At 51.3% G+C, this 25,815-nt stretch overlaps 1 protein-coding gene and 1 pseudogene across 1 annotated transcript; both read left to right on the top strand.

Annotated features, from left to right (window-relative positions):
- The first annotated feature begins 19,536 nt into the window (after positions 1-19,536).
- Positions 19,537-21,492, top strand: LOC142767854 (uncharacterized). Its single transcript, XM_075870100.1, has one exon. It carries the CDS (start codon positions 19,537-19,539, stop codon positions 21,490-21,492), a length of 1,956 nt encoding a protein of 651 aa, XP_075726215.1.
- A 766-nt stretch (positions 21,493-22,258) lies between these two features.
- On the top strand, positions 22,259-25,275 carry LOC142767067 (uncharacterized; annotated as a pseudogene).
- Positions 25,276-25,815: the final 540 nt, after the last annotated feature.

The raw sequence follows: 25,815 nt of genomic DNA on the forward strand, positions 1-25,815 counted from the left end.
ATTTGTATACTACATGCCGCATCAAGCAGTAATTAAGAAGGACCGAACAACGACAAAAATACGGATCGTATTTGACGCATCGTCAAGCCAGAATCCAGGTGAATCCTTAAATGACAACTTGGAAAAGGGGCCAAACCTAAACCCCGACATCACAAGCTTGCTGATGAACTTTCGACATCACAAGATCGCTATGTCAGCAGACGTGGAAAAAGCATACTTGCAGATCAAGATACATGAAAATGACCGAGACGCACTGCGATTCATGTGGTGGGAAAGAATACCCAGCGAAGATATGCCAACCCCGAAGATAAAAACATGGAGGATGACGAGGGTTACTTTCGGAACTACACCAAGTAGCTTCCTTCTAGCGGCCACGATTCATCGACATTTGGATAAATTCAAAGAAAAATATCCTGCAGTTGTGGCGCAACTCTGGAAAGGAATCTACGTCGATGAGCCGACGAATACTCGACATCGACAAAGATATACAAAGAAGTACGAGATATTTCTCGCTATGCGGGAATGAATTTAAGAAAATGGATTTCAAATGACGCTGAGATAAGAAAACTCTTTGATGAAGAAGGAGAAGATCTGGATCGAGGGATAAGAAAAGAGGGACAAATCATGGTTTTGGGACTGAAATGGAATTTAGTAGACGACGTGTTGAGCTTACCCGACACTACATAGCGAAATGACAAGGACATGAGACAACTCTCAAAAAGACAGGTTTTGCAGGTCACGGAAAAGCTATATGACCCTTTGGGTTTTTTGACATCATTTTCAGTCAGAGCAAAAATATTGCTGCAAAAAATTTGGATGGATAAACTGAAATGGGATGACCCGTTACCAAGCCAGCATAGATCAGCTTGGAAGGACTGGTCGGAGGAGCTTCAGCACTTAGATGACTTCACCGTTAACAGATGCTATGACAACAGGCAAGCTGAAGTGAAAGCATCGACTCTACACGTGTTCTCCGATGTGAGTCCAATGGCGTATGGAGCAGCAGCATACATTATAACAGAATACTCCGATGGAAGCAATGAAGTCAATTTAATCATTGCAAAGGGTAGAGTCGCTCCAATCAAAAAGATCACACTAGCAAGATTAGAGTTGTTGGCGGCCACAATATCAGTCAGATTGGCCAGTCATATAACTGAGAATTTCATCAGGAAACTGAAGAGTGTGAAATTCTGGACTGACTCAAATTTTGTTATGCTGGATAAAGTCAAACAAGACGAAAGATCTGTTTGTTCGCAACCGCGCAGCAGAAATTAAGAGCAAGTCCAATGAGAGTCAATGGGGTTATGTTAAAAGTGATTAAAATCCTGCGGATTTGATGACAAGGAGAATGAAGATGAAACGTTTGCTGGACAGTGAATTATGGTGGAAAGGCCCCATGTGGATCAAGAATGAAAAACATAGGCCTCATTATGACATCACGCAAGATTCGGACAGTGATGACAACAAAGACGAAGAAAAGACAGCGGCATGCTTAACTACCACCACGAGTGAAGAAAAGATAATTGATGTGAGCAGATTTGGATCATACAAGAAAGCGTTACGAGTTACCGCGTGGGTGATGCGTTATATAGGAAACCGACGAAAAGAAAGGAAAGCAGGTTCGCTGACAGGAGAAAAATTGGACAAGGCAGGGTTTGTGCTGATAAAGCAGGAGCCGAAAACGCTACAAAATGCAGTGACACGAATATATGACAACATGAATCTGTACGGCACGAACATCTTCGAAGATGATCAAGGTGCCCTAAGAGTAAAAGGGAGGCTTCAGTGGAGTGATTTGAGCTTTGATGAGAAGCATCCTATTATTTTACCAAGAGAAAGTCACTTTTCAGAACTCCTAGTTCTGAACGCGCATCACGTAACAATGCACGGTGGCGTTGCGGCAACATTGACACATCTAAGAACGAATTTTTGGATTCTGCGTGTCCGACAGATGGTGAAATATGTGATAAAGAAATGCATCACATGTAGGAGATTCAATTCTAGACCAATGGCACAAGAAATTCCACCACTACCAGCTGACAGGATAACACAGACGAGGCCATTTGATACAGTTGGTATAGACTTTGCTGGACCGCTAAATGCTCGAGAGGAGAAAAGCGAAAAAGTTTTACATTGTGATATTTACGTGTGCAGTAACAAGAGCCATACAAATGGAGTTGGTAAAGAGGATGTCACCAGAAGCGTTTATACAAGAATTCCGAAGATTCGTAGCTAGAAGAGGATTGTGTACAACTATTTACAGTGATAATGCAAGAGCATTCATGAAATATGAGAAAGCGATGAACAAGATATTAAAGATGGAAGATAAAAGGGTTCAACAGTATACCAGTAACCTGAAAATAAAATGGAAGTTCATTGTAGAGTTAGCTCCATGGTGGGGAGGATTTTATGAAAGACTAGTCAGAAGCTTTAAGACATTCATGGCAAAAACTATAGGTGCTCGACTTTTGGATGAAGAGGAACTACGGACTGTGGTTGTTGAAGCAGAAGGAGTACTTAACAACCGGCCTCTCACTTATGTGTATGACGATCCTAACGAGCCACAACCCATCACACCGGTGGACGTTATAGGAGGCAGGCAAGCAATGAACAAGCAGGAAGAAAACAGACTCGGAGAATACAGTTTGCTGAATTACTGGAGTGCAAGAAAACGGGCAATGATAACATGGTGGACCAGATGGAAAAAGGAGTACCTGAGGGAGCTTAAGTGTGCCAGCAGAAAAACAGGGCGTCACACAAATGTACAAGAAGGAGATGTACTTCTGCTTGGAGAAGCGCGAAAAAGAACTCAGTGGAAACTCTGCAAGGTCGAAAATATTTTCCTAGGCAAGGATGGACTAGTGAGAACATGCTTGCTTCGTACACCAGAAGGAAAATTAGTCAAGAGGCCGATTCAACTGTTGTTTTCGCTCGAAGGTTGCTTCGGTTGAATCTGGCCGGCGGGAAGATGTAGAAAACAGATTGAAGATGGAGCTCGGAGGCGAGGAAGAAGAAGTAGCCAGGGTCACGCTCTGCACATTTTTTCCCTGTTCTGTCAACAATAAACCGAAGACGTGTCGGTTCTGCGGTCTCTCTGGTCCTTCTGAAACAGCACCTATTCCCTTATGACCACGTAGTGGGTTCATAGCAAGCTCAAAAACATTTCGTGCACTAAGGCCCGTATTCACAAATCAACCCTGGCATTTCCTCACATTTTCCCCAAGTTTCTGCACACTCTACGTGCGTTATAAGGGCACATAAATGATAACAGGGTAAAATATAACAACGAGGTTGGTTCATGTATACTTGCCTATTTTGTTCAGCAAGCGCAATAACGGCTTAAAGCCGATGAGGAAAATTCGAAGTAAGGTTGAGGTTGGTTTTTGAATATGGGCCTAAGTGTTTGAAGTATGCACTAGGCATAGTATGTCACTATCACGTTCAACTTTTAAAGGCGGAGTTTAGAAGTCCCGAGAATTTTCGATGAAGTATATAGTTGTGTACACATCGTGTGGTTATCGGGCATTTCGACAACACTGACGTTTAGCGTTTTGCATATGACTTTAAGTACACTCTTGCCAACGTGAGCTTTATAATAGGCTATAATGATGATGATGATTGATATGTGGGCTTTAACGCCCCAAACCACCATCCGATAATGAGAGACGCCATAGTGGAGGGCTCCGCAAATTTCGAACACCGGGGGTTCTTTAACGTCCACCCAAATCTGAGCACACTGGCCTAGAGCATTTCCCCCTCCATCAGAAATGCAGCCGCCGCAGCCGGGATTTGATCCCGGAACCTGCGGGTCAGCAGCCAAGTACCTTAGCCACTAGACCACCGTGGCGGGTCTAATAGGCTATAATGTAGGGTAGGCTATCATATAGGTGATGAACTATAATATACATATCATCCGTATTTTAGATCATCATCAATTTGCACTGTAGCCTAACCACGAATAGTTAACGAAGCTGCGTTGAATGAGCTATTGAATAGCTCGGTGAAGTAGCTTTCCCAGCTAAATAAAACCATCTCTAATAGCCATGTTTAAAACTACCCCAACCTTTTCTAGATCCAAGATGATAAAATGGAATGACAGATGCCCTCATCAAGTGCAAAGAAGCTTTGGTGCCCAGATCGAGCGACTTAAATGCCCGGCTACCCGACCGAATTACTCAGTGCCTTGGCAACAAATCTATTGAGCTAAGTTTCGGCACGTGGCCCCCAGACAGGCCCAACACAGGACAGACGATTTCTGTCATACCTTACGTACACGGTGTGAGCCATGCACTGAAGAAAATCGTTAGCAAAGCAGGCGTAACGCTCGTTTTCTCGGCTCCCCGTAAACTCGACCGCCTTTGCGAGAAAGTAAACAATTACAACCACATGCATGCGTCAAGAAACATAGGACGCAGTACGTGAGCAATGTAGAGTACGGCAGTCCGTTGTCCTGTGGCCGCACCTCTACTGACTGGACAGACCGGTCGCTATTTGAACGACTGCCTGAAAGCATGCGAATAATCTTAGGACTTTAACAAGACGCGCCTTGGCAACTCATTTTTCCTCGTGCGGCTGCGTCTCGCTCTTTCAACATTGCAAGGTACACTCTCATAATATCGTAACAAGACAGAGCACGAAATCAAAAAGGCTTTCCGTATCAAAATGAAAGGAAACACGTCCGTCAGTGAGCCTTCACTCGCCCAACTGGACAAAGACATTATTATTCTGAATGTTTAACTTGGAGGACACTTCGACTCGTGGCAGTTTCGTCATGTTTTTCACCTTTGTGTGCACGTGTTGGTTTTATTTTTCGCTTTCGCTTTCAGCTATATATTTCCCGGTGTAATACATTTACACAGTTGTTCGTCGGCGCTTGTGTTGTGGTGATCTATCTCGTACCAACTGTATCGTGTACCAACTGGCTCTTCAAAACGCCCTTCTGAACGCTACCTGCGCGTTTAAATCCAACTGTACAATGGCAGCCATATTCATGCGTCTCATTTTACGTTTCACGCATTACTTCGAGAGTTCTCCGAAATTACTACGCAAGTGCATGCTACCAGAACCTCACAAGGCCCGATATAGCAAAAGATACTAACCAGTTACCCGTTTACACGTGCTGCTTTCCGAATGCTCACCTCTTGTGTGTCGTCAACACCGCTGTGGGAAGATCTCATGGGTCGCCGCTGCTTTCTGCTTCAGCCATATTTGAGCTGACAGCTTAGCGATGCGCCAATACACTTGCGAAGCGTTCCTTAGTTTTGACCGTGCACCACGAAAAACAGCAATATTCTGTGTAGTGAACGCATACGCTGCGTACACCGCCACACACTCCCAACCGATATGGCAGCGAAACATGAACAGACGCCAGACGGCGCTGAGGTAGAAAAAAATCATAGCATATCCACGGAGTGAATGATAGTGAATGGGTTGAAGCGTCCGTCAGCCCGTCCATGCTTTCATCCGTCCGCTTGTTCTTCCTTCTGTCCGTCCGCGCGGCCATCCATGCGTCCGTCCATGCGTCCGTCCGTATGCCCGTACGTCCGTCCGTGAGTCCATCCATCCGTCTGCCCGTCCATTCGTGCGTCCACCCGGCCGTAGATCCGTCCATCTGTCCGTCCGTCTTCCTGTCTATTCCTCCGTCCGTGCGTTCATCTAGCGAACACTCCAAGTTCTGCCATCTCGCATCCCACATCCCCGGAGGCACATACCCGCTCTAGAGTGGTTATGTGCCACTGGTGGCTACATACAAAAACGGAGCATGGACAGAACCACGCCTTAAGGAGCTTCGCCCCTAAAAATGGTAGAAATACTGTATATGCTACCTTTAGTTACCAGAGTTGCCCATAACTTTTCCTTGCACCGCTCGCGCCGCTATATGGCGAGCCCTGTCAAGTGCTGAAAAATGACGTCAGATGTTCAATTTCACGCGGCGAAGCCAACTTTACGTGCACGATGGCGCGGCGCCCGCGCATTCTGTGCCCGCGCCGATTATAGCTTTCGGGAGTATATACCATGGTGACCGCCATCAGCAGTCGTCGAGCGTTTCAGCATGCGCGAGTCAGGTCCTGTGTGCGCTTTGTTTATCGGCTCCATACTTTGGCGATGTCTTCGAAAGTATGTCATATTCACAGATGTGCGCAACTTATGACTGGGTGTGGCGCACCTATACTGCAGGCAGCTATTTGCTGTCCATACTACACATATCATTGTACGAATAAAAGTTCATTTAAAAGCTCTTGCATCTGTCTATTCCGCAGCATGAACTAAAAATTTGAACTCACAGGGTCCCTTATTGCGTGCTAAGATGACTTGGCAGCGGAAGCCAGCATGCATTCCCATGAGTATTCGCTGTGATGTTGGTTACATTCTCAGGCCACTTATTTCATCCTTTGATTAACTTTGGTTCACCTTATGCACAAAGTTTACATGCGTTGTTTTCTTAATTATTTTTTGTTAATTTACTTTATATGCATTTTTATTATTTCATACAGCACCGTTTTATGCTGTCAGGCATGTTTTACTTGATATCTGGTATATTCTATGATACACTACGATCATTGGCAGCACTCACGTTCTCGCCAAAAAACAGGCTTTTATCGTGATCTAAAAGGCGTAAAACGTTTCCGCCCTAATTATTGGAATGTGTACTGCACAAGTTGTGCGGTTTAAGCGGAACATTGAGATGAGTTTAAAGCTGACTTTTTCGCTAGTTTTTTGAACAATCAAATCGTTGTGAATAATGGTTAAAGACAGTTTGTCAGTGGTCGCCAGCGTGTGGTTTGGAATGCTCAATAGGTATTTCGTCATTATTTCTTATGCATTGAATGAAGGAAAATTCTTGCATTCAACGTCAAGCAAAAACTAACACGCTCTTTACTGAATTGCGGCCGTGATATCCACTGTCTACATATACAGGGTGGCCAGTGAACAGTTCTGTAGTGTGAGTAATCGTTTTTAAATGCCGTCGCACCTACTCGCAAATCCGGCCTCGGCGGCGTAGGCTACCACACTCCACGTGCTCAATAGAGAGAGAGAGAGAGAGAGAGAGAGAGTTCAGGAAAGGAAAAGACACAACTTCAGCAGCCTTTATTGGAAGCACGGCTCAGCCCATGTAAGGAGAGTGGTGGAAGAGGACATTAAAGACGTGAAGAAGGGAGAAGAAGAAAATAAATGGCGTCCATGACCAAGGACTTGGCGGGAGGCTTCTATAGCCGGTTGTCTAGTCCAGTGTCCTCAAGGAAGTGAAGAACCGCCTTGAAGACCTGGGTGTGGTGCCCTGCCGGCAAGAGAAGGTTCCTCTGTGTAGCCGCGGGTAAACCGTGGTGATGTAGGGCGGTGAGCAAGACAGCGCGTTGTGTGCGAAGCGCTGGGCAAACACACAACAGGCGCTCGATGGTTTCATCTGCCCCGCAGGCAGTGCATGCAGTGGACGAAGCTCTGCCAAGCCGATAACGTCGGGCCGCCAGGCAGGAGCCACCGATGCGTAAGCGAAGTAGCAGGGACCACTCCACAGGCTCGCGCCTCGCGTCTCGTGCTGCATCCTTGCGTATAATGCCAGCTCTCTCTCCCCCCTCCTCTCTCACCTCGCAAGGCTGACGAAGTCATCGTCTGCAAGCAAAAACAGAAACTGACAGCTCGCGCTGCACAACCGTTCAGCGGCCACCCCGTATATGTAGGCACTGGATCGTACACCAGCGTCCTACCACTTGTTGAAGGCAACGCTTCTCCTTCATTCAATAATTAGGAATAGTAAGTACGAAATATTAATTAGGCATTTCCTAAACACAACCAATTACGCAACGTACACGTGATGCTTCCCCCCCCCCCCGATTCGCGACGCACTTACTCAAGTCCCCCCGTGGAAAGATGCGGGCGGCTTTTTTAATTTTTACTAGGAGACGCTGCCTGCGTCGGCCTTGCGAGCTGATAGGGGGGGGGGGCTAGAGAGTGAAGCTACGGCACGAGACGCGAGCATGCGGCAGGAAACGTCAGACGTGACCATGCGCAATGGATGTGTGGATGTCACCGCCGCCGAGGCCGAAGCGCGCACCGTGCAACTATGCTCTGCATTTAAAACAAGAGGTAAAAGATGATGAGGCCATCGGTCGTTAACGGTGGTGGTGGTAGTGGTGGTAAAAAACATTTATTTCAGAAAAAGTCTACTAGACAGTGCCGACGTGGCGCATCGGCGTGCTAGAGTGGCCAGACCTTATTCCGGGACGCCAGTGGAGCTGGAAGCTGCCCAGGCGTGCTCCACCAAGGAGCGTTGCGCAGCCAAGGTAGAGCAGCCGAACAGGTGCTCCTCCCAAGCCTCCCTAGTCGGGATAGGGAAAGCGGATGAGAAAGGGACGGGATTAACAGGGCACGACGCTACCACGTGATATGTGTCGGCGAGGACATGACAGGTCGAGCAGGTGCCATTGATTTCCGGCAAAAAACGCCTGGTGACCACCGGACTGATAAAGGTGTTCGTCTGCAGGCGGCCTAGCAGTCGTTCCTCCGCTTTCTCCAGACCACGTGCGGGGTTCGGGTAGAGGCGAATCGAAGCCCAGTAATAAGCCAAAGTTTAGTGAAAGCGCGTCAGGCTGGAGTTGCCAGATTCCGTCTCGGGGCAGGGAGGGGCAACGGCCCGGATAGGAGAAGCGTGGGCAGCGGCATTTGCCACCTCGTTTCCGGGCAGGCCCGAGTGGCCTGGGGTCCAGAATATACGAATGAGATTAGGGTTAAAGCGCCAAGAGGCTGCCTGAAGTAGGCGAGCCGCCAGCGGGGCAATAGAACCCTGAAGGTACCGAGAACAGGCCGAGCGCGAGTCCGTCAGGATGGTGCCTGAGGCAGGGTGAGAGGCGGCCAAAGCTATGGCAACCTCTTCAGCGTGCATTACTTTGTCTGCTCGAAAGGAGAGGCCATCGACGTGTTTGCCCTCTGTAATCACGGCCGCCGTGAAGTGACCCGAGGGGGAGGGACCAAAGACGTCCATGTAGAAAACACCAGGACGATCGAAGTGTCGCGTATTAGGGCCCGCGGTGCGGGCTAGTCTACGGCCAGGATAGAGGTCAAGGTTCATATTACGGAGTAGAGGTTCCACCCATAGCTTTTGAGGCCAGAGCTCTGGTACCGGCTGCAGAGGGTCTCGGTCAGATATCGGGTTAAGGCCAAGTCTGTGTAGAAGACAGCACCCTGAAGGCGTCCGCGACAGTCGATTGATTTGGTTAACGCGATGAGCTTCGCGTATCTCTGCAAAGGTGTGTCGTGTACCCCCAGAGCCGCAAGTTGGCTGTTGGAAGTTGCAATAGGTAGGTCCAGAGCACGTTTGTATACTGAACGAAGAAGGACGCCCAGCTGGGGCTCGTGTCGACGACGCAGGCGAGGGCAAGGCGGGGCGTAGAGGTCGCGACTGGTCACAAACGCGTGGGCCGATCGGAGGGACTGAAACCCGCGGAGGCCGCCGCGCTTGGTAGATACTCGCCGTATCATGCGGCTCACCTGTTCGCTGGTGCGTCTGAGGCCTGCTATTGTGCCCGTGGGATCCAAGGATGATTTGAGGTAAAGGCCAAGAATCCGAATATTTTAAACTGACGGGACGGGCCTGGACGGAAAAGAAATTTGAGACGGCGGTAGCGGAGAGACTGAAAGAGCCGATTTAGCTGGAGAGCGCTCCAGACCGCATGAACCAGCGTAGGTGTCCACCAGAAGGGCAGCCTTTTGCAGGCGTTCTTCGATTTGCCCTAAGGAGCCGGTGTTGGTCCAGATTGTGATATCGTCTGCATATAGTGCGTTTTGTATTCCCTCGACCTCACTTAGAAGAGAGGGGAGGTTCATCATCGCCAGGTTAAAAAGCAGAGGAGGCAGGCCTGCCCCTTGAGGTGTACCCCGCGTGCCTAATAAGTACGGGCTGTGTTCGGTAGAATTGAGGCGAATGAAGGCGGTGCGATGTGACAGAAAGGTTCGAATGTAGTTGAACGTCTTCTGCCCGCAGTTTGTGGTAGACAGGTTAGTGAGCATAGTGCTGTGTTTGACGTTGTCGAACGCCCCGCGAAGATCGAGAGCGAGCATGGCTTTATCGTTATGGTGTATAGTAGACGGCTCTATGATATCGTGTTGAAGCTGGAGCAGGACGTCCTGTGCCGACAGATGCGGGTGAAAGCCAAACATCGTGTCGGCAAAGGTCCTCCTGGCCTCCAGGTAGGCAAAAAGCGTTTGCCAACCATGGTTTCCATGAGTTTGCCTGTGCAAGACGTAAGTGAGATGGGTCTCTGTCCCTCGATACTAACAGACTTTGCCGATTTGGGTATGAACGTCACGACGGATGTGGTCCATTCTGTTGGAAGCGGAGAGCCGTCCCATATTGTATTTATAAGCTGGAGTAACGAGAGGTGCGCTTGGTCGGGAAGATTGGCCAGGAGCGATACAGTGATTCCGTTGCGTCCAGGGGCCGTGCCCCGTCGCCTTTTCTTGAGTGCGAATTGTAAATCCGAAAGCGTGTATGGGGCGTCGATGTCAGTGTTATGGGCGCCGGAGTACGTATATGCTGGGCCTGCAGGATCAATTGTGCGGCAGACGTAGCGGTCACAAAGTTCTCGCGTGCATTTATTCGTAGTGCCCTGAAACGCATGCAGAGCACGGCGGAGCTGGCGTTGCGTTTCTCCCGTGGTAGTGAAGGAATCGAGAAGGCTTCAACAGAGTCGCCACAAGCTCTTAGAGCTCATCTGGTTTGCAGCCTTCGAACAGGTGTCTGCCGAGTTAGCATCGAAAAGTTGTGCAGAGTATGCAGCCGCCTCTGCAGTGAGCGCCTCAATGCGAGCGCAAAGTTTTCGATTAAGTTTGTTGCGTTTCCAGCACCTTATGAGCCCGCGGCGAGCGTGCCAAAGATGTAGGAGGTGTGAATCAATCGCAGGAGCCGAATTAGAAGTTGCAAGGGTGCGAGTGTTCGCTTGTTTCATATGGAGGATGTATGATGCCCACGCTGCATATTCGGTCGAGGACAGGACCGCGAGGAATGGTTGCATTCTGAACTGAGTCCAATCGGTGAGACGGGCTTGGCCCCAGTGTTGGCGCATTTTCTTCCGCGGTGTGAACGAAATGCGAAGTAAAAAGTGATCGCTGCCTAGCGTTTCGCCTGAAATTTCCCATGTAGCATCGCGGATGTGACGGGTGAGGGAGAGGTCGGGGCATGTGTCTCGCGTGACCGAGTTGCCGGATCGGTAACAAGCGTGAGGCTCAGCGAGGAAATGAGCTCCTTGAGCTCTCTGCCCCGGGCCTTCTCGTAGTGGTAACCCCAGTGAGGGCTGGGGGCATTAAAGTCCCCGACAATCACCAGTGGTTGTCAGGCCACTGTACGCAGCGCCCAATGGAAGAGATGTGCAAACGAAGCCCTCGCAAGGCGAGGGGTACACGTTTAAGATATTGTCACGCACCAAGAGTCGTAGAGACAAGATAGGAACAGCGGGGCAGAAAGACACGAGCGTGTATCTTCAAACGAGGCACTAACCAAACTTCTTCGTGCTCTTTTCCCTTTTTGGCTCGCTAGGGTTTGCAGGCTCACAACTCTAGGTGGCATTATTCCCCTCCCATTAGAGCATCGACCCGATGCTCATACACAAGGGGATGGCAGGGCCGATAAGGAAAAAAACGAGAGAGAGAGAAATGGTACCTATATTGCACAGGGCATATGCAGGTGCAAAAAATTGTCTGAGGTTGGTCATAAGAGAAAAAAACCATTAACAGAGTTCACAGTTCGCTCGAGAACCAACGGACAATGTAAAAAAAGAAATTGTTTGCTGCCCGGGCACAATAAGGCGAGTATCACCGCGTAATATAAGGTGTTAGGCGGACGACATGCACAATCTCTGTTCGTGGTAAGTGGCGTTGGGTCGTTGCCGAGCCTCCGTCTGGAATGACTTCGTTGTTGACCTCGTTTAACCACCGTAATACTTTGTAGGGTCCTAAGTACTTGCTCAGGAGTTTTTCGCTCAGACCTCGCCGTCTAACAGGAGTCCAAACCCACACTTGGTCGCCAGGTTGATAGGAAACTTGTCGATGGTGGATATTGTACCTTCGGGCGTCTTCACACTCCTGCGATCTTATATGCACGCGAGCTAGTTGACGTGCTTCCTCTGCACGCTGAATGTAATCGTCGATATCAAGGAGTTAGTAGTTCGTGCTGGTTGAAGTCACAAGGAATCATAGACTCTAGCATGGTTTGCACGTCTACACCGTAAACGAGGCGGAAAGGTGCGAACCTTGCCGTTTCCTGGGTTGTGGTATTGTACGCAAACGTTACGCATGGCAGGATTTCGTCCCACGTTTTAGCCTGCACAACCGCGTACATAGAAATCATATCCGCCAACGTTTTGTTCAGCCTTTCTGTTAAGCCGTTACTCTGGGGGTCGTATGCGGTTGTCTCTCGGTGGTTCGTGTAACTGAGGTTGAAGATGTCGTCCAACAGTTTTGCTTTAAACGCTGTCCTTCGGTCAGTGATGACGAATGACGGGGCGCCATAAGGAAGCACAATGTGGTGCATGAAAAACTGGGTGACTTCAGATGCTGTACTGCGTGGCAATGGCTTCGTTTCAGCGTAACGCGTCAAGTAATCAGTTGCGACGATGATCCACTTGTTTCCGGAGTGAGACAAAGGAAACGGTCCAAGGAGGTCTATCCCAACTTGGTCAAACGGCGTACGCGACAAATCGATGGGTTGTAAGGGGCCTGCAGGCTTTACAGGTGGTGACTTGCGACGCTGGCATTCGCGACATCATTTCACGTAGCGTTTGACACAAGCTGCGAGTTTTGGCCAGAAATATAGCTGTCAAACCCGGTCGAGCGTCCGTGAGTATTCCAGATGGCCGGATATCGGCTCATCGGGGCAGGCTAATAGGATGTCATCACGAAGGTCTTGAGGGACGACTTGAAGATAAGATTTGCTGCCAACACCAGTGTTTTCTTGTATATTATGCCGTGTCGTAAGCAAAATGACGGCAACGTACGGGAAAGTGGACGAGGAATAGACGCGGTGCTGCCTTCTAAATGATCGATGATGGGCCTTAACTCGGGGCTCGCTCGTTGCTTACTGAGGAGGTCCGCCCCGCTGAAAGTCCCCAGGAAGGCGCTGTCGTCTTCTACAGCTGTATGGTCGGATTCCAGAGGTGCTCGTGATAGCGTGTCGGCGTCTTCATGCTTTCTTCCCGACTTGTATACGATGGTGACATCGAACTCCTGAAGTCGCAGACTCCACCGTGCTAATCGCCCAGAGGAGTCTCGGAGGTTAGCCAACCAACATAAGGCGTGGTGATCAGTCACCACTTTGAATGAGCGCCCATAGCGATAAGGCTTGAACTTTGTAATCGCCCATATTACCACGAGACATTCCTCCTCTGATGTTGAACAGCTGGTTTCGGCACATGATAGAGTGCGGCTCGCGTAGGCAATCAAACGTTCGATCCCATCTTGTGTTTGCACCAGGATAGCAACGAGACCAATGTTGCTTGCGTCAGTGCGCACCTCTGTGTCAGCGTCCTCATCGCAATGACCGAGTACAGGACGGGAAGACAATCAATGTTGCAGTTCCACAAAGGCAGTCGCTGGTTCCTCAGTCCACTGAAATGGGGTGTCGTCATGCGTAAGTTTGATAAGAGGCTCCGTAACCTTAGAGAAGTTTTCAATAAAGCGGCGATAGTATGCGCAGAGCCCTAGAAATCGCCGAAGACTTTTTTTGTCTGTCGGAGCTGAAAAAGCGGCCACAGCAGCAGTCTTCTCGGGATCGGACCGAACGTCTGCAGCGCTCACAACGTGACCCAAGAACTTCAGTTCATTGTAGCCGAAATGGCACTTCTCAGGCTTGAGGGTAAGGTCAGCGGATCATATGGCTCCAAAAACACTCCGAAGGCAACGAAGGTGCTCGTCAAACGTTTCTGAAAAGACAACGAGATCATCTAGACAGACGAGGCAACTTTTTCATTTGAGGTCAGCGAGAACGGTATCCATCATTCGTTGGAATGTGGCCGGAGCGGAACAGAAGCCGAACAGGAGCACTCGGATTTCATACAGGCCATGAGGAGTTACAAAACTGTTTTTTCGCGGTCACGTTCATCGACATCAATTTGCCAATAACCACTTTTGAGGTCGATTGAGGAAAAGTACTTTGCTCATCTCAGCCTGTCAAGAGAATCGTCCACTTGAGGCAACGGGTACATGTCTTTCTTCGTGACGCTGTTAAGCTTCCTATAATCGACACAAAAGCGAAGTGTACCATCCTTCTTCTTTACAAGGACCACTGGCGATGACCAAGGGCTTCTTGATGGCTGTAATACACCGTCTTGAAGCATTTCCTTCACTTGCTTTTGAATTGCGCGTCGTTCGGTTGGTGAAACGTGGTAAGGCTGTTGCCGTATAGGGTGCGCGTCGCCGTAGGTGATAATACGGTGTTTCGTTATCGACGTTAGACGGATTCTCGATGGACGTGCAAAACAGGCGTGGAATTTCATCAACAGGTCGTTAAGCCTTCGTTTGTTTTCGTCAGAAAGCGTTGGATTTATATCGATGCCCCGGAGAGGTGCGATTGGCATTATAGGTTGCCTCGGAAACAAAACACTCAGTCACATTGGTTACTGGGTAGGCATAGGCGATGACAGTATTAGAGAAAAGATGTCGGTGCTCGTAGCTGAAGTTCGTAACAAGTACCTCGCAGTGGCCAGCCTGTAGGTCTACTAGGCTTCGTGCTACGCAGACACCTTGGGAAAAGAGTAGGAATCGATTGCTCTCAGCCACCATTTCACCGTGTACTGATTTGTTACACGCCACTTGAACCATAACGCTTCAGCGAGGTGGTATCGTCACAGCATCGTCAATTACCTGCAGACATACTCGATCGTGGCTGGGATTATGCTCTGGTGTGGCGCTTTTTGTTGAGAACGTACGTGATGAGGCGTTGTCTAATGTCGATGATAACGCCGTGCTCCCTCAGGAAGTCCATGCCAATGATTAGGTCTCGATAACACTGACGGAGAAAGCTCAAGCTGACAACGAAGGTAGAACCACGAATCTGTATTCGTGTTGTGTAAACGCCGAGTGGCATGACTATGTGCCTGCCAGCAGTACGAATTGGCCTGAGGTTCCAAGGCATCGTCACTTTCTTTAGGAGAACAGCTTGTTTTTCGCTTATTATAGACATATCCGCACCCGTGTCAACTAAAGCACTGACTTTGCGACCGTCGAGCAGCACTGGAATGTCAAATGAAATCTTTGCGGAACAAGCTGGTGTTGTCGTCATCAGGGATTCGTCAGTTTGCGGAAGCGTCGGTAGGAGGCCTCGAGCTTGTCCAGTATGAGCGGCCTCGCCCCTAAGGTCACTGCGGTTAGTTCTCCCGGCGTGGACTGGGTGACCAACCCTGCGCCACGCTCGAATAAGTGCAGCGATAAGGAGAAAATTGCCGCGGTGACGGGGAGCGTGACTGGTGCAAAGATGACGAAGTTCCGCGCTGTTGAGCCACATACTCTTAAATTTCAGGATGCCACTGACCGAACTTGGGTGGTGGTGAGTTCGTCGAAAATCCGCGTAGTCGAAGTTGTCGGTAAGGACACTGTCGGTACAGGTGCCCAGCTTCACCACAGTGGAAGCAGAGAGGACGTCGATCTGGCGCACGCCAGACGTCTGATTTCCGCGAGATCAGGCGAGGTGCGCTGTAATATGGTGCCGCTTGGACCATCTGCGGCATGGCTGGGGCCACAGTGAGATGCGGAATTGCAGGTGCAACAAGTTGCCGCAAAGCTTGAACATACGACATGCGGGGAAGTCACCGTGTGGTTGCTAATCGCGCATGCAAGGCGGTTCTCTTAAGGCATGCTGGACTTCACCTCGGACAACGCTGGACAACGAGGAGGTAGTGGGCTGCGAGGGCACTGACAGCTTCTGGAGTTCTTCGCTGATGACTGAACGTATGAGCTCTTGGAAGAAATTCATTTGGCCACCGAAAGCTCCTAAGTAGTCCGTAGTTGAAGCGTTGACGTGCCGTTCGTATGACGGGGCCCGGTGCCTAAGAATGCTTTCAATGGTGACGGCTTTCGTGAGAAATTCTGACACAGTCTTGGGTGGACTGCGTGCAAGCCCACCGAAAAGCTGCTCTTTCACCCCGCGCATGAGGTACCATACCTTCTTTTCCTCTGGCATGCCGGGGTCAGCTCGGTGGAAAAGGCGCGTCATTTCCTCGACATACATCACAACCCCTTCGTTCAGCAGTTGTATGCGGGACTGCAGATCGTGCTCAGCTCTCTCCCGACGGCCAGGGCTTGCGTATGTCCCAAGAAGTCGGCGTTTGAAGCCTTCCCTGATGTAAGAATACCTGCCCGGTTCTCATACCAGACACGTGCGCCGTCCAAAAGACTGAAATAGACGTGCCGCAGTTTGTCTGCGTCATCCCACTGGTTGTGCACGGCAACGAACTCGTAATTAACAAGCCAATCTTCCACATCCTCAAGTGCGGTGCCATGAAAGAGATTTGGCATTCGCGATGTGAGTAAGGTGCAATGAAGAGGCGTTATGCCGTTCGTACTGGTTGGGTTGGTGTCGGTAGGGCTGGTCGGAGCTGCCAGGTTGTTTGCGAGCAGTCCGAACTCAGGGGATTGCCCTCGGATTCTTCTGCTGGCACGATGCTTAGGAGTGACCACCGGTACGACGCTTGTGTTCTTGCTATGTGGAGGGGTACGGTACATAGATTACCCAGCACGTCCACCAGTTTGTCACGCACCAAGAGCCGTAGAGACAAGACAGGAACAGCGGGGCAGAAAGACACGAGCGTGTATCTTCAAACAAGGCGCTAACCACACTTCTTCTTCGTTCTCTTTGCTCTTTTTGGCTCGCTAGGGCTTGCCGGCTCACAACACTAGGTGGCAATATGTATCGATGGTTGGCCCCTCCGCTGAGACAGCACTGATATCATGCAGTAGTCGTAAGGAAGATCCAGATCGACGTCAATCTGTATCGCCGTGTAAGCTTTATGCACGAGGAGGCATGTGGTGGTGCCGCCTATATAGGAGCAGTATCCAGAAAGGGATAGAGCAGGGCCAGATTCTTGGAGCGCCAAGACGGCCGGCTGAGAGCGAAGTGAGCGGAGGAAAAGAGAAACATGTGAACGCTTTTGCTGTTCCCGAAGCCTCCAGGGTTCCACTGTATGATCTCGAATTTAGACGCAATATTTGAACGGGACGTATGGTTAGTAGCCATCGTGACTGTCGTGGGTTTTATATTTGGTCCTTTATGTCCCGTTCGGAATCCTCAAATGCAGGGAGGGGCACAGAGGCCGGATTGTATGACGGCGGGGTGGTGGTAGCCACCTTACGACGACGCCGTGGAGCTGCACCCTCACTGCTCACTGGGCAGGAGCGGGAATGCGATGCCTTTGGTTGAAACTGGGTGATCGCCCAGGCTTGAATAGCCTGAGTAACATCTACTACTATGCTTTGGACAGAGAAGCTCGTGAGGAGGTGATTATTCGAAGCCTCGACGCGCGTAAGGCGTTCCTCTTTGCGCGGGGTGCGCTCCTTGCTGGGGAGAGTTTGGTTAGTGGGCAAGAAAACCTGGGGTGCTCCAGGAACCTCAAAAGCTTCTGGAGTAGATGCGGCACCGGTTCCGAGTGCTGGAGTACACATGGCTGCTTGAAACGGTGGTTTAATGGGAGTGGACTTAGCGCGAGGACTAAGCTTGGACGTAGCTGGCGTAGCCACCTGGAAAGAGGAGGCAAAAGCAGATGGCCTTACAGTACAGTGTTGTTGGGGTTGAAGTTGCTTATTTAAGAGTTTCAGTTTTTTATAAAGGGTGCTTACCAGCGCATACGACAGGGTAGGAGGGGACAGGACAAGAGACGAGACAGAGCGCTGAACTGCCAACAATTTATTTCTTGTGAAGGTATTCGCTTTTATACAGTTACCAGTTGCACTAGTCACTGTATAAAAGCGAATACCTTCACAAGAAATAAATTGTTGACAGTTCAGCGCTCTGTCTTGTCTCTTCTCCTGTCCCCTCCTGCCCTGTCGTTTGCGCTGGTAAGCACCCTTTATGATGTTATACCAACACGCCCGATCCCACTGTCTCTCGAGTTTTTTAGTTAAAAGAGAATTTTGCCTTTGAAGCGCCGCAACTTGCTGGCGAATGGCCGCAAGTTCGGGAGAGAGAGGATCGACAGAAGGGGGTGAGAGAGGCTTGGAAGCAGCATTCTCTGCCCAACTGCTCACCTGAGGTACCGCCGCTCGTGCTTCGAGCGATGGGAATGCCTGAGTGTCCGCGTGGAATGCCGGAGCTGGCTGATGCAGGTTGGTGCCGCTGTCTGGCTGTGACAAATATGAGGTGAGCAGTTATGAGCTGTGACAAATATGAGGTGTGACAAATATGACGCAAGCAGCTTGCGTTTTCGATATTTTGCCGTGCAGCCACTGGTCCCATTCTCGTGGGTGCCGTGGCAAAGGAAGCACTTGTGGTGGCAGTCATGGGCATTGAGACCTGCATTTGACACACTGGGTTGTCCGGTTGCACACTGGGTTGTCCATTTGGCACACTGGGGTCGCAAATTTGGCACACTGGGTTGGAGCGGAGTGAGGACACGGCGGTGGTGGATGACCGATGGTACCGCACTTGGTGCAAACAGGGACCATTTTCTTGTAGGCGCGGATATGAGTCGCCACCCAGTGGTAAAAGAGGAAGCGGGGTAACTTCGTGCCCTCGAAAGTCACCACCGCCACCGCGGAATCTCCGAGTTTGTGAACCGCGAGGATAGTACCTCGAGGTCAATGCAGTTCTGCCTTTCTCTTCTCCAAGCTTTCAGTAGGGTTTATGATGATGCCCTTGCATGTATCCCCTGGCGCCTTGGCGTGGCCTCGAATGGGCAGCTTTTGATCCCCAACTTGCAGCTGGAAGTCCCCGAGGAGTCGCTGTGCTATAGGCAAAATGGTGGTGCTACAGACCAAGATGTTTTGTTCCCAGATCGGCCACACTTGAATTTGCGTGGTGGTCCGGTCGCCGTGGTAGCTGCGGATGGCGTCGCCTGCGCGATCTGCCGGGACGAATGTGCGTAGCTCGCAGGGAACGCGAGGTTTCACTACTATGATGTAGTCGTCGCTAGAGAGGCGAGAAGTCTGACGCGGACGCCACTTGCGTTGCTTCGCTGGCGGCGAGGAGGGAGCAGAGGTAGGCGCACCACCAGAGGGATGGCGCGCCGGCGTTCCTTGCACAGCTGGGGGGGGGGCGCTCCGGTCGCCGAGCAGAGCAGACGTGCTCCGAATGAGCTCCGCAGTTTTCGCTAATTGTGCCGCCTTAACTGCTTCCAATCGATTGTATATCATCACTACAGTGTCCGTGAACATCCCTGGATTCGATTGATGCTATCTTTGGTCCGGCCAACCGGACTTTTTGTCAATTTTTGACGTTTTCTTCACTTGTGCGACGCTGGGCCTAGCGGACCACGCCTAGGCTTAGCGCGAGTACGGCGGGGACGCGCAACTGCGTCGGCCGCCCGGCCCGGCTCAACGCTCGACTCCTCATCGCCGAAGATGGCCTCGGCCTCATCGCAGCTCAACGCCGTTTCCCACAACCGTTTCGCGGCCCTTGCTACGGAAGACATGGACTTTTGTGCTTGCGGCAACGACACTACGACCACCGACACGATCAACGACCAAGAGGTGCTACGCAGCACCGGCCGCACCGCAGTCGCGGTGCGCGGCAACGACTTACACCCAAGCGACATCGCGGGATGGAAAATCTCCGGAAAACAAGTAAGCCAACGACTTAATAAGCCCCAGCTTAACGAAGTTACCCAAAGCAACAAGCCAACTCCGCAATTTAGTGAAGCTCAAGCAAAACGCATGGTAGCGAGAATTACTAAAGCGTCCCGTATGCCGCTGAATTTGCCGCGGGAAGAGCAGAAGATTGTAATACGACCGAGAGGAGGGCTATTCCTAGCAAAACTGGAAGCTGACATCGTAATGTCCGCAGTCATAACGGCAGCCAACGTTCCAAAGACCACAGCGAAAGCAGATACGATCTGTATTAATCCCACGCGGAACATCATCGTGATCAGCACGCCCGATGAAGAACGAGCACGTTACTACGCAAGCGTACGCTCTCTGTACATTGGGGGCCGTAGCAATGAAACGCATGCCTACTGCACCGCGCCTCACGGCACAGTGAAAGGAGTAATCCGTGGCATCGCAGTAGAGAACACTGCCGAAGATCTGCACGAGAATATCGTTAACCAAGCAAACCCGCAGGCCCTCGAAGCACACAGGATTGGAAACACTACCTCGATCGTCATTTTGTTCGCAGGAACAAAGGTTCCCAACTACATAAAGTATGGCTCCATTATAGTAAAGTCTGGATTATACAGACAACACCACAACGTATGCAAGACATGCGGCAAAATCGGCCATCGAGCCGATGTATGCCCCACGCCGGAAACCAAGATCTGCTTTGCGTGTGGCGCGCCTAACCCGACGGCAGACCACGCGGCGCGGTGCAAGCCACGTTGCAAACTGTGTAACAGAGGCCACGCCACGGGCACGGAGGGCTGTACGAACAAGTACAAGGTGCCCTTCGTAGTTACTCAGCGCAGATGGGAACGCAGAAACGCGGCATCAGCGTTTTCGTCGCAAGACTTCCCGCAGCTGCCACCGCAACAACAGAACGAAGCGCATCTATCAAAGAGAGGACGCAGCCGCTCGAGCAAGCGGGACAAAAGCAGGAGACAATCGGCGAGCCGCGGCAGAAGCACCGACGGCAAGCGCAGCGAAAACATGAATTACAACCGCAACCAGCAGCGACCGGGCAATGTGATAAATGGGGCCCAAGCAATCAACCCGCAAGCGGCGAACCGCAATCCGCTCAACCACGTAGCTGAAGCAAAGGACAACACCATCCAGTCACTACGCAATGAAAATGAGCAGCTCAAGCGATGCATCGCTGAACAGAGAGCTCAAATGCAAGAGATGAACGCTAAGTTAAACCAACTCATCAACGCACAGCAGCAGCAGCAGCAACAACAGGTGACTCCGCCACCGCCACTGTCGCCACCGCAGAGTCAACCAAGACCCCCAACGCCAAAGGAAAACAACACAAACTCAGCCATGGAGGTACAAGTCCCAGTTACTACGGAAGCTAACAGCGCAGAACCCGAAACGATCGACGGTGCTAGGACAAGCGAACCGGCACCCAAGAAGCGAGCGCTCGAATACGCACGTGAACGAAGAGTCAACGCTAGGCTGGACAGCCTAGAAGAACGTCAAGATCGACTAGAACAGACCATGAAAGCCAACTACGAAACCCTGAGCCAAGTCATCAAAGCTACTAACGATCGCCTCGATGCTATCAACGCACGCCTCGACACATTGGTGACACCCGTACATGGCATGCAGTCTACCATACAAGGAATACAGACTAAGTTGGATGCACTAATACACGCGCTGACGGCGTCAGGACTAATCCCCCAACAGGCCTTCACCCAACCGCAATAATGGACGGGACAACGGCAACAGGCACCGCTAACCACAGAAACAGAGCACAGACACAACAGCATCATCTCCTCATATGGCAATGGAATCCCAACGGCATACAGGGGAGAAAAGCATCGTTACAACAGTACATAAAACAAAGCACCAAGAGACCCGACGTTATAATACTACAAGAGACGCACAGTGAAACCCCACCGACGTTACCAGGGTACAGATCCTTTGCGAAGCCCCCCAGCGCACGAACAGTTGGGAAAGGCGCAGGGCAGGGGGTCTGCAACTTGGTAAAGAAGAATCTAACTTCAATAGATCACGAGCTGCTACCCAACGGCGCCATCGAGCACAGCACGGTTGAAATCGTCACCGGGAAGCGCAAGCGCCGTGAAAGCACTTTTATAATCAACGTGTACAGCAATCCGAGGCACTTCCAGCAAAAATTCCGCACCCTTGTGCACAAAGCGCAACAGCTCGCGGGCTCCAACGTAACCCTACTGTGTGGAGACTTCAACGCTCAACATACGGCATGGGGGTATCCATACACGACGGCGAAGGGCCACAGTCTCTACTACGAAACAATGGACGCAGGTTACCAATTGCTAAACGACCCCAACGCACCTACGGGAAACAGAACGTCGTCGCAGCGAGACACAAACCCGGACCTCGCTTTCATAAGCACGGCCTCAGCACTGCGTGGAGTCACGTGGCGGAACACCGGGGAGACGTTGGGAAGTGACCACTGCGTACTCGAAATTACAATACCCATCGCAGAGAACACGCAAAGAGCACAGCAACAGCAAATCATCGACTGGCACGAGTACAGAAAGAAATTAGAAGACAACGTTACGGAAACCATTGAAAACATAGAAGCATGGACCAACATGTTGAACGCCACGACCAAAGACGCCACTCAGACGGTAGAAGCGGAGCCGGAGGCTACGATGCTGGACAGCAGACTAGCGCACCTCATGGAAGCCCGCAACTCGCTGATACGGCGCTGGAAACGTCAACGCCAAAACAGAAAGCTACGCAAACGTATAGCACAACTCCACAGAGACATCGAGCATCACAGCGCAGTCCTCTGCAGACAGCAGTGGCACGCGGTGTGTCAAGAAGCGGACGGTCAACTACACAAAGGCAAAATGTGGCGCCTGCTACGCCACTTGCTCAACGATCAGACAACCAAGGGAGCTCAGCATTACATGCTGAACAAGACAATTCACAAAGCCTTCAAAGAAATGGGAGAGGCTGAGGTGCAACGACACCTGGACGCCAAGTATCTCCCCGTAACGCCAACGCACCCACTCCCCAGCTACGAAGGGGCAACCAACGAAAAACTAGATGCCGACATCGAAGAATGGGAAGTGCGAGCGGTTCTACAAACAATCAACTGTAAATCAGCATCCGGACCGGACCACGTCACCAACAAGGCATTGAGGAACTTGAACGACACGGCAATCGAAGCCCTCACCAAGTACTACAACCAGTGCTGGCGGACGGGCAAGCTACCGCAACAATGGAAGACCGCGAAAACAGTCCTGATCCCCAAACCGGGCAAACCACCCAGCATAGACAACCTGAGACCCATCTCTCTAACGTCGTGCGTGGGCAAGGTGCTTGAACACGTCCTACTCAACAGATGGCAACGTTATTTGGAAGAATCCAACATATATCCACATACAATGCTGGGGTTCCGGGCCAAACTGTGTATCCAGGACGCCATGCTGTTGCTCAAGAACGAAATCGTGGACAGACACTTTCCCACGTTGGATAACAGAGCGGTGCTCGGACTGGATCTCCAGGGAGCATTCGACAACGTACACCACTCGGCCGTCCTTCGGCAGGTGTCCCACTTTAACATGGGGAAGAGGACGTTCGCTTACATCAAAGATTTTCTGACCAACCGCACCACGCGGCTTGTGGCAGGAGAACTACAACTACCGCTCAAGCAGCTGGGGAGCACGGGGACACCACAGGGCTCGGTGATCTCCCCTTGTTGTTCAACCTTGTCATGATAGGCGTTGCAAGAAGATTGGAACGCGTTAGAAACATCAAGTACACGATCTACGCGGACGACATCACGCTGTGGTCAACGGGAGGAAGCGACAGCCAGATCGAGGCAGCCCTCCAAGAAGCCGTCGCCGCCATAGAAGAATACCTACGACCCACCGGACTCAAATGTTCACCAACCAAGTCGGAACTGCTAGTGATCTCACCGCGAAGTGCGCGACGCCCAACAACGCAGAACATCGACGTTGTAACCCAAGACGGAACGCCGATACCGCACGTGCAGACACTCAGAGTTTTGGGGCTGCACCTCCAGGACTTGAACCGCAACAACGTGACGGTACAGAAGCTCCAAGCAAAGCTCTCGCTGGCCACCCGCCTACTCAAGAAAGTAGCCACGCGGTACCAGGGCATGCGAGAAGACAGTCTACTACGACTCACCCAGTCGTTTGCAGTCAGCCACATCTCTTACGTAGCGTCGTTCCACAATTGGAAAGCGGCGGAGAACATCAAGATTGACGCGATGATCAGAAAGGCGTACAAGACGGCCCTGGGCTTATACCCCCACACCAACACAAAACGCATGCTCGCGTTGGGCGTTCAGAACACGCTGGAAGAAATCGCCGAAGCCCAGCGAACGGCGCAGTATCACCGCCTGTCCCAGACCAGGACGGGAAGAACGATACTACAGCGCATCGGAATCAACGCGCCAGCGACGACTCCGGAGGTAGCAAAGCAGCTACCCCGAGACGTTCTCCAAAGACTGAAGGTTCCACCCTTACCGAAGCACATGCATCCACAAGAGCACCAAGAAAGAAGAATGGCGAGAGCCAAGGCCCTCACAAAAGGTCACGCCAACGATCCGCGCGCGTACTACGTGGACGTGGCGAAGTATCCCCACCGGCCAAACACGTACGCAGCAGCAGTCATCGCAGCAGACACTGGAGTACTCACAACGTCGGGAAGCATACGGTGCAAGTCGCCCACGCAAGCCGAAGAGTTTGCAATCACACTGGCACTAGCGATCCCGGATTGCCGCACGGTCCTCAGCGACTCGAAGACGGCAATAGCCAACTTTGCTACAAACAACGTCCATGGAACCACTGCAAGAGTATGTTCAACTATAGCAAGACCGGAAACCAACATTACCGTCAAGTGGTTCCCTGCGCACGCCGGGGAGCTGGACGTGGGCCCGAACCGCAACGAGGAGGCAGATACGGAGGCACACGCGCTAACTAGCCGCGGGTCTCTGTCAACGCATTCCTCGGAGCCGCAACGACCCGATGCCGAAGACGGAGAGTATTTCATCACAACCTACGCCGACGTTCTGCAATGGTACAGAACGAGCAGACGCCTCTACCCACCGCCTCACCGAGACCTACAACGCAGAGAAGCAGCCACACTACGGCAGCTGCAAGTACAAGCAATATGGACCCCCGTCTGGGCAAAGCACGTTTGCCCGGAGGTTTACACCACTGATGTATGCCAACACTGCAAGAAGGCGCAAGCCACCCAGAGACACCTCCTTTGGGACTGTGCACCGCCGCCGGGTAACAAAGAAGTAATGCCAACTGCCATAAGCAGCAAAATTATCAGCCGAGAGCCAGGCAATCAAAGAGACGTGGTCCAGCACGTGCTTAGCATCCTGGAACGCCAGCGGCCGAAAGCAGCGCCCCCACGGGTTTTACGCGAGTAGGTTGCTGCTCCGGGACGTCCGAGCACGCTAGTGTCTCGCTTTAATCCCCCTACCCCTTCCCCCTTTATGCCGGATCGTCAATAAAGTTGTTTCACTCACTCACTTGCACAGCTGGGGAATGGCGGCCAGCTGTGGCGTCTTGTTGTTGTTGAGACGCGGACTTCGATTACGCTTGCTTGCGTTGCCACAGTGTCACCATGTCGTCGAAGTATTCGTCTTCCGATGGCAAATTGTTTGGGGAGGATGAAATCTCCATTGACAGTACTTGGCTTTAGGTAGGATCATAGCCCGTAACCACGTTAGCGGCCGCCATCGCCGGGCTGAGAGCCCCTAGCGAGGTGGCGTTGTAGCCGGGAGTGAAGGACGTCCCTTGAGTTTTCAAAACTGGGCCCACCTTGACGAAGGTGTTGTCAAGGCGAAGCGGAGAACTTGGCGGTGACGATAAACCCAAGTTTCAGGGGCACCAGGGTGGATGTCTGCAGAAATGGCAGAAAATCTACGGAGGCGATGTGGAGTGCGTCTGTCACCATCGAGTGCTCGCAGCGCCCCCTCTTAACAGCGGTGTACCAGCTGCTGTGGATGCAATTCACAGGGTCATCAACATGACTGTTTGCTTATGCGTGCTATGT

Source organism: Rhipicephalus microplus, chromosome 7 (assembly GCF_043290135.1).
Source record: "Rhipicephalus microplus isolate Deutch F79 chromosome 7, USDA_Rmic, whole genome shotgun sequence".
NCBI lineage: Eukaryota > Metazoa > Arthropoda > Arachnida > Ixodida > Ixodidae > Rhipicephalus > Rhipicephalus microplus.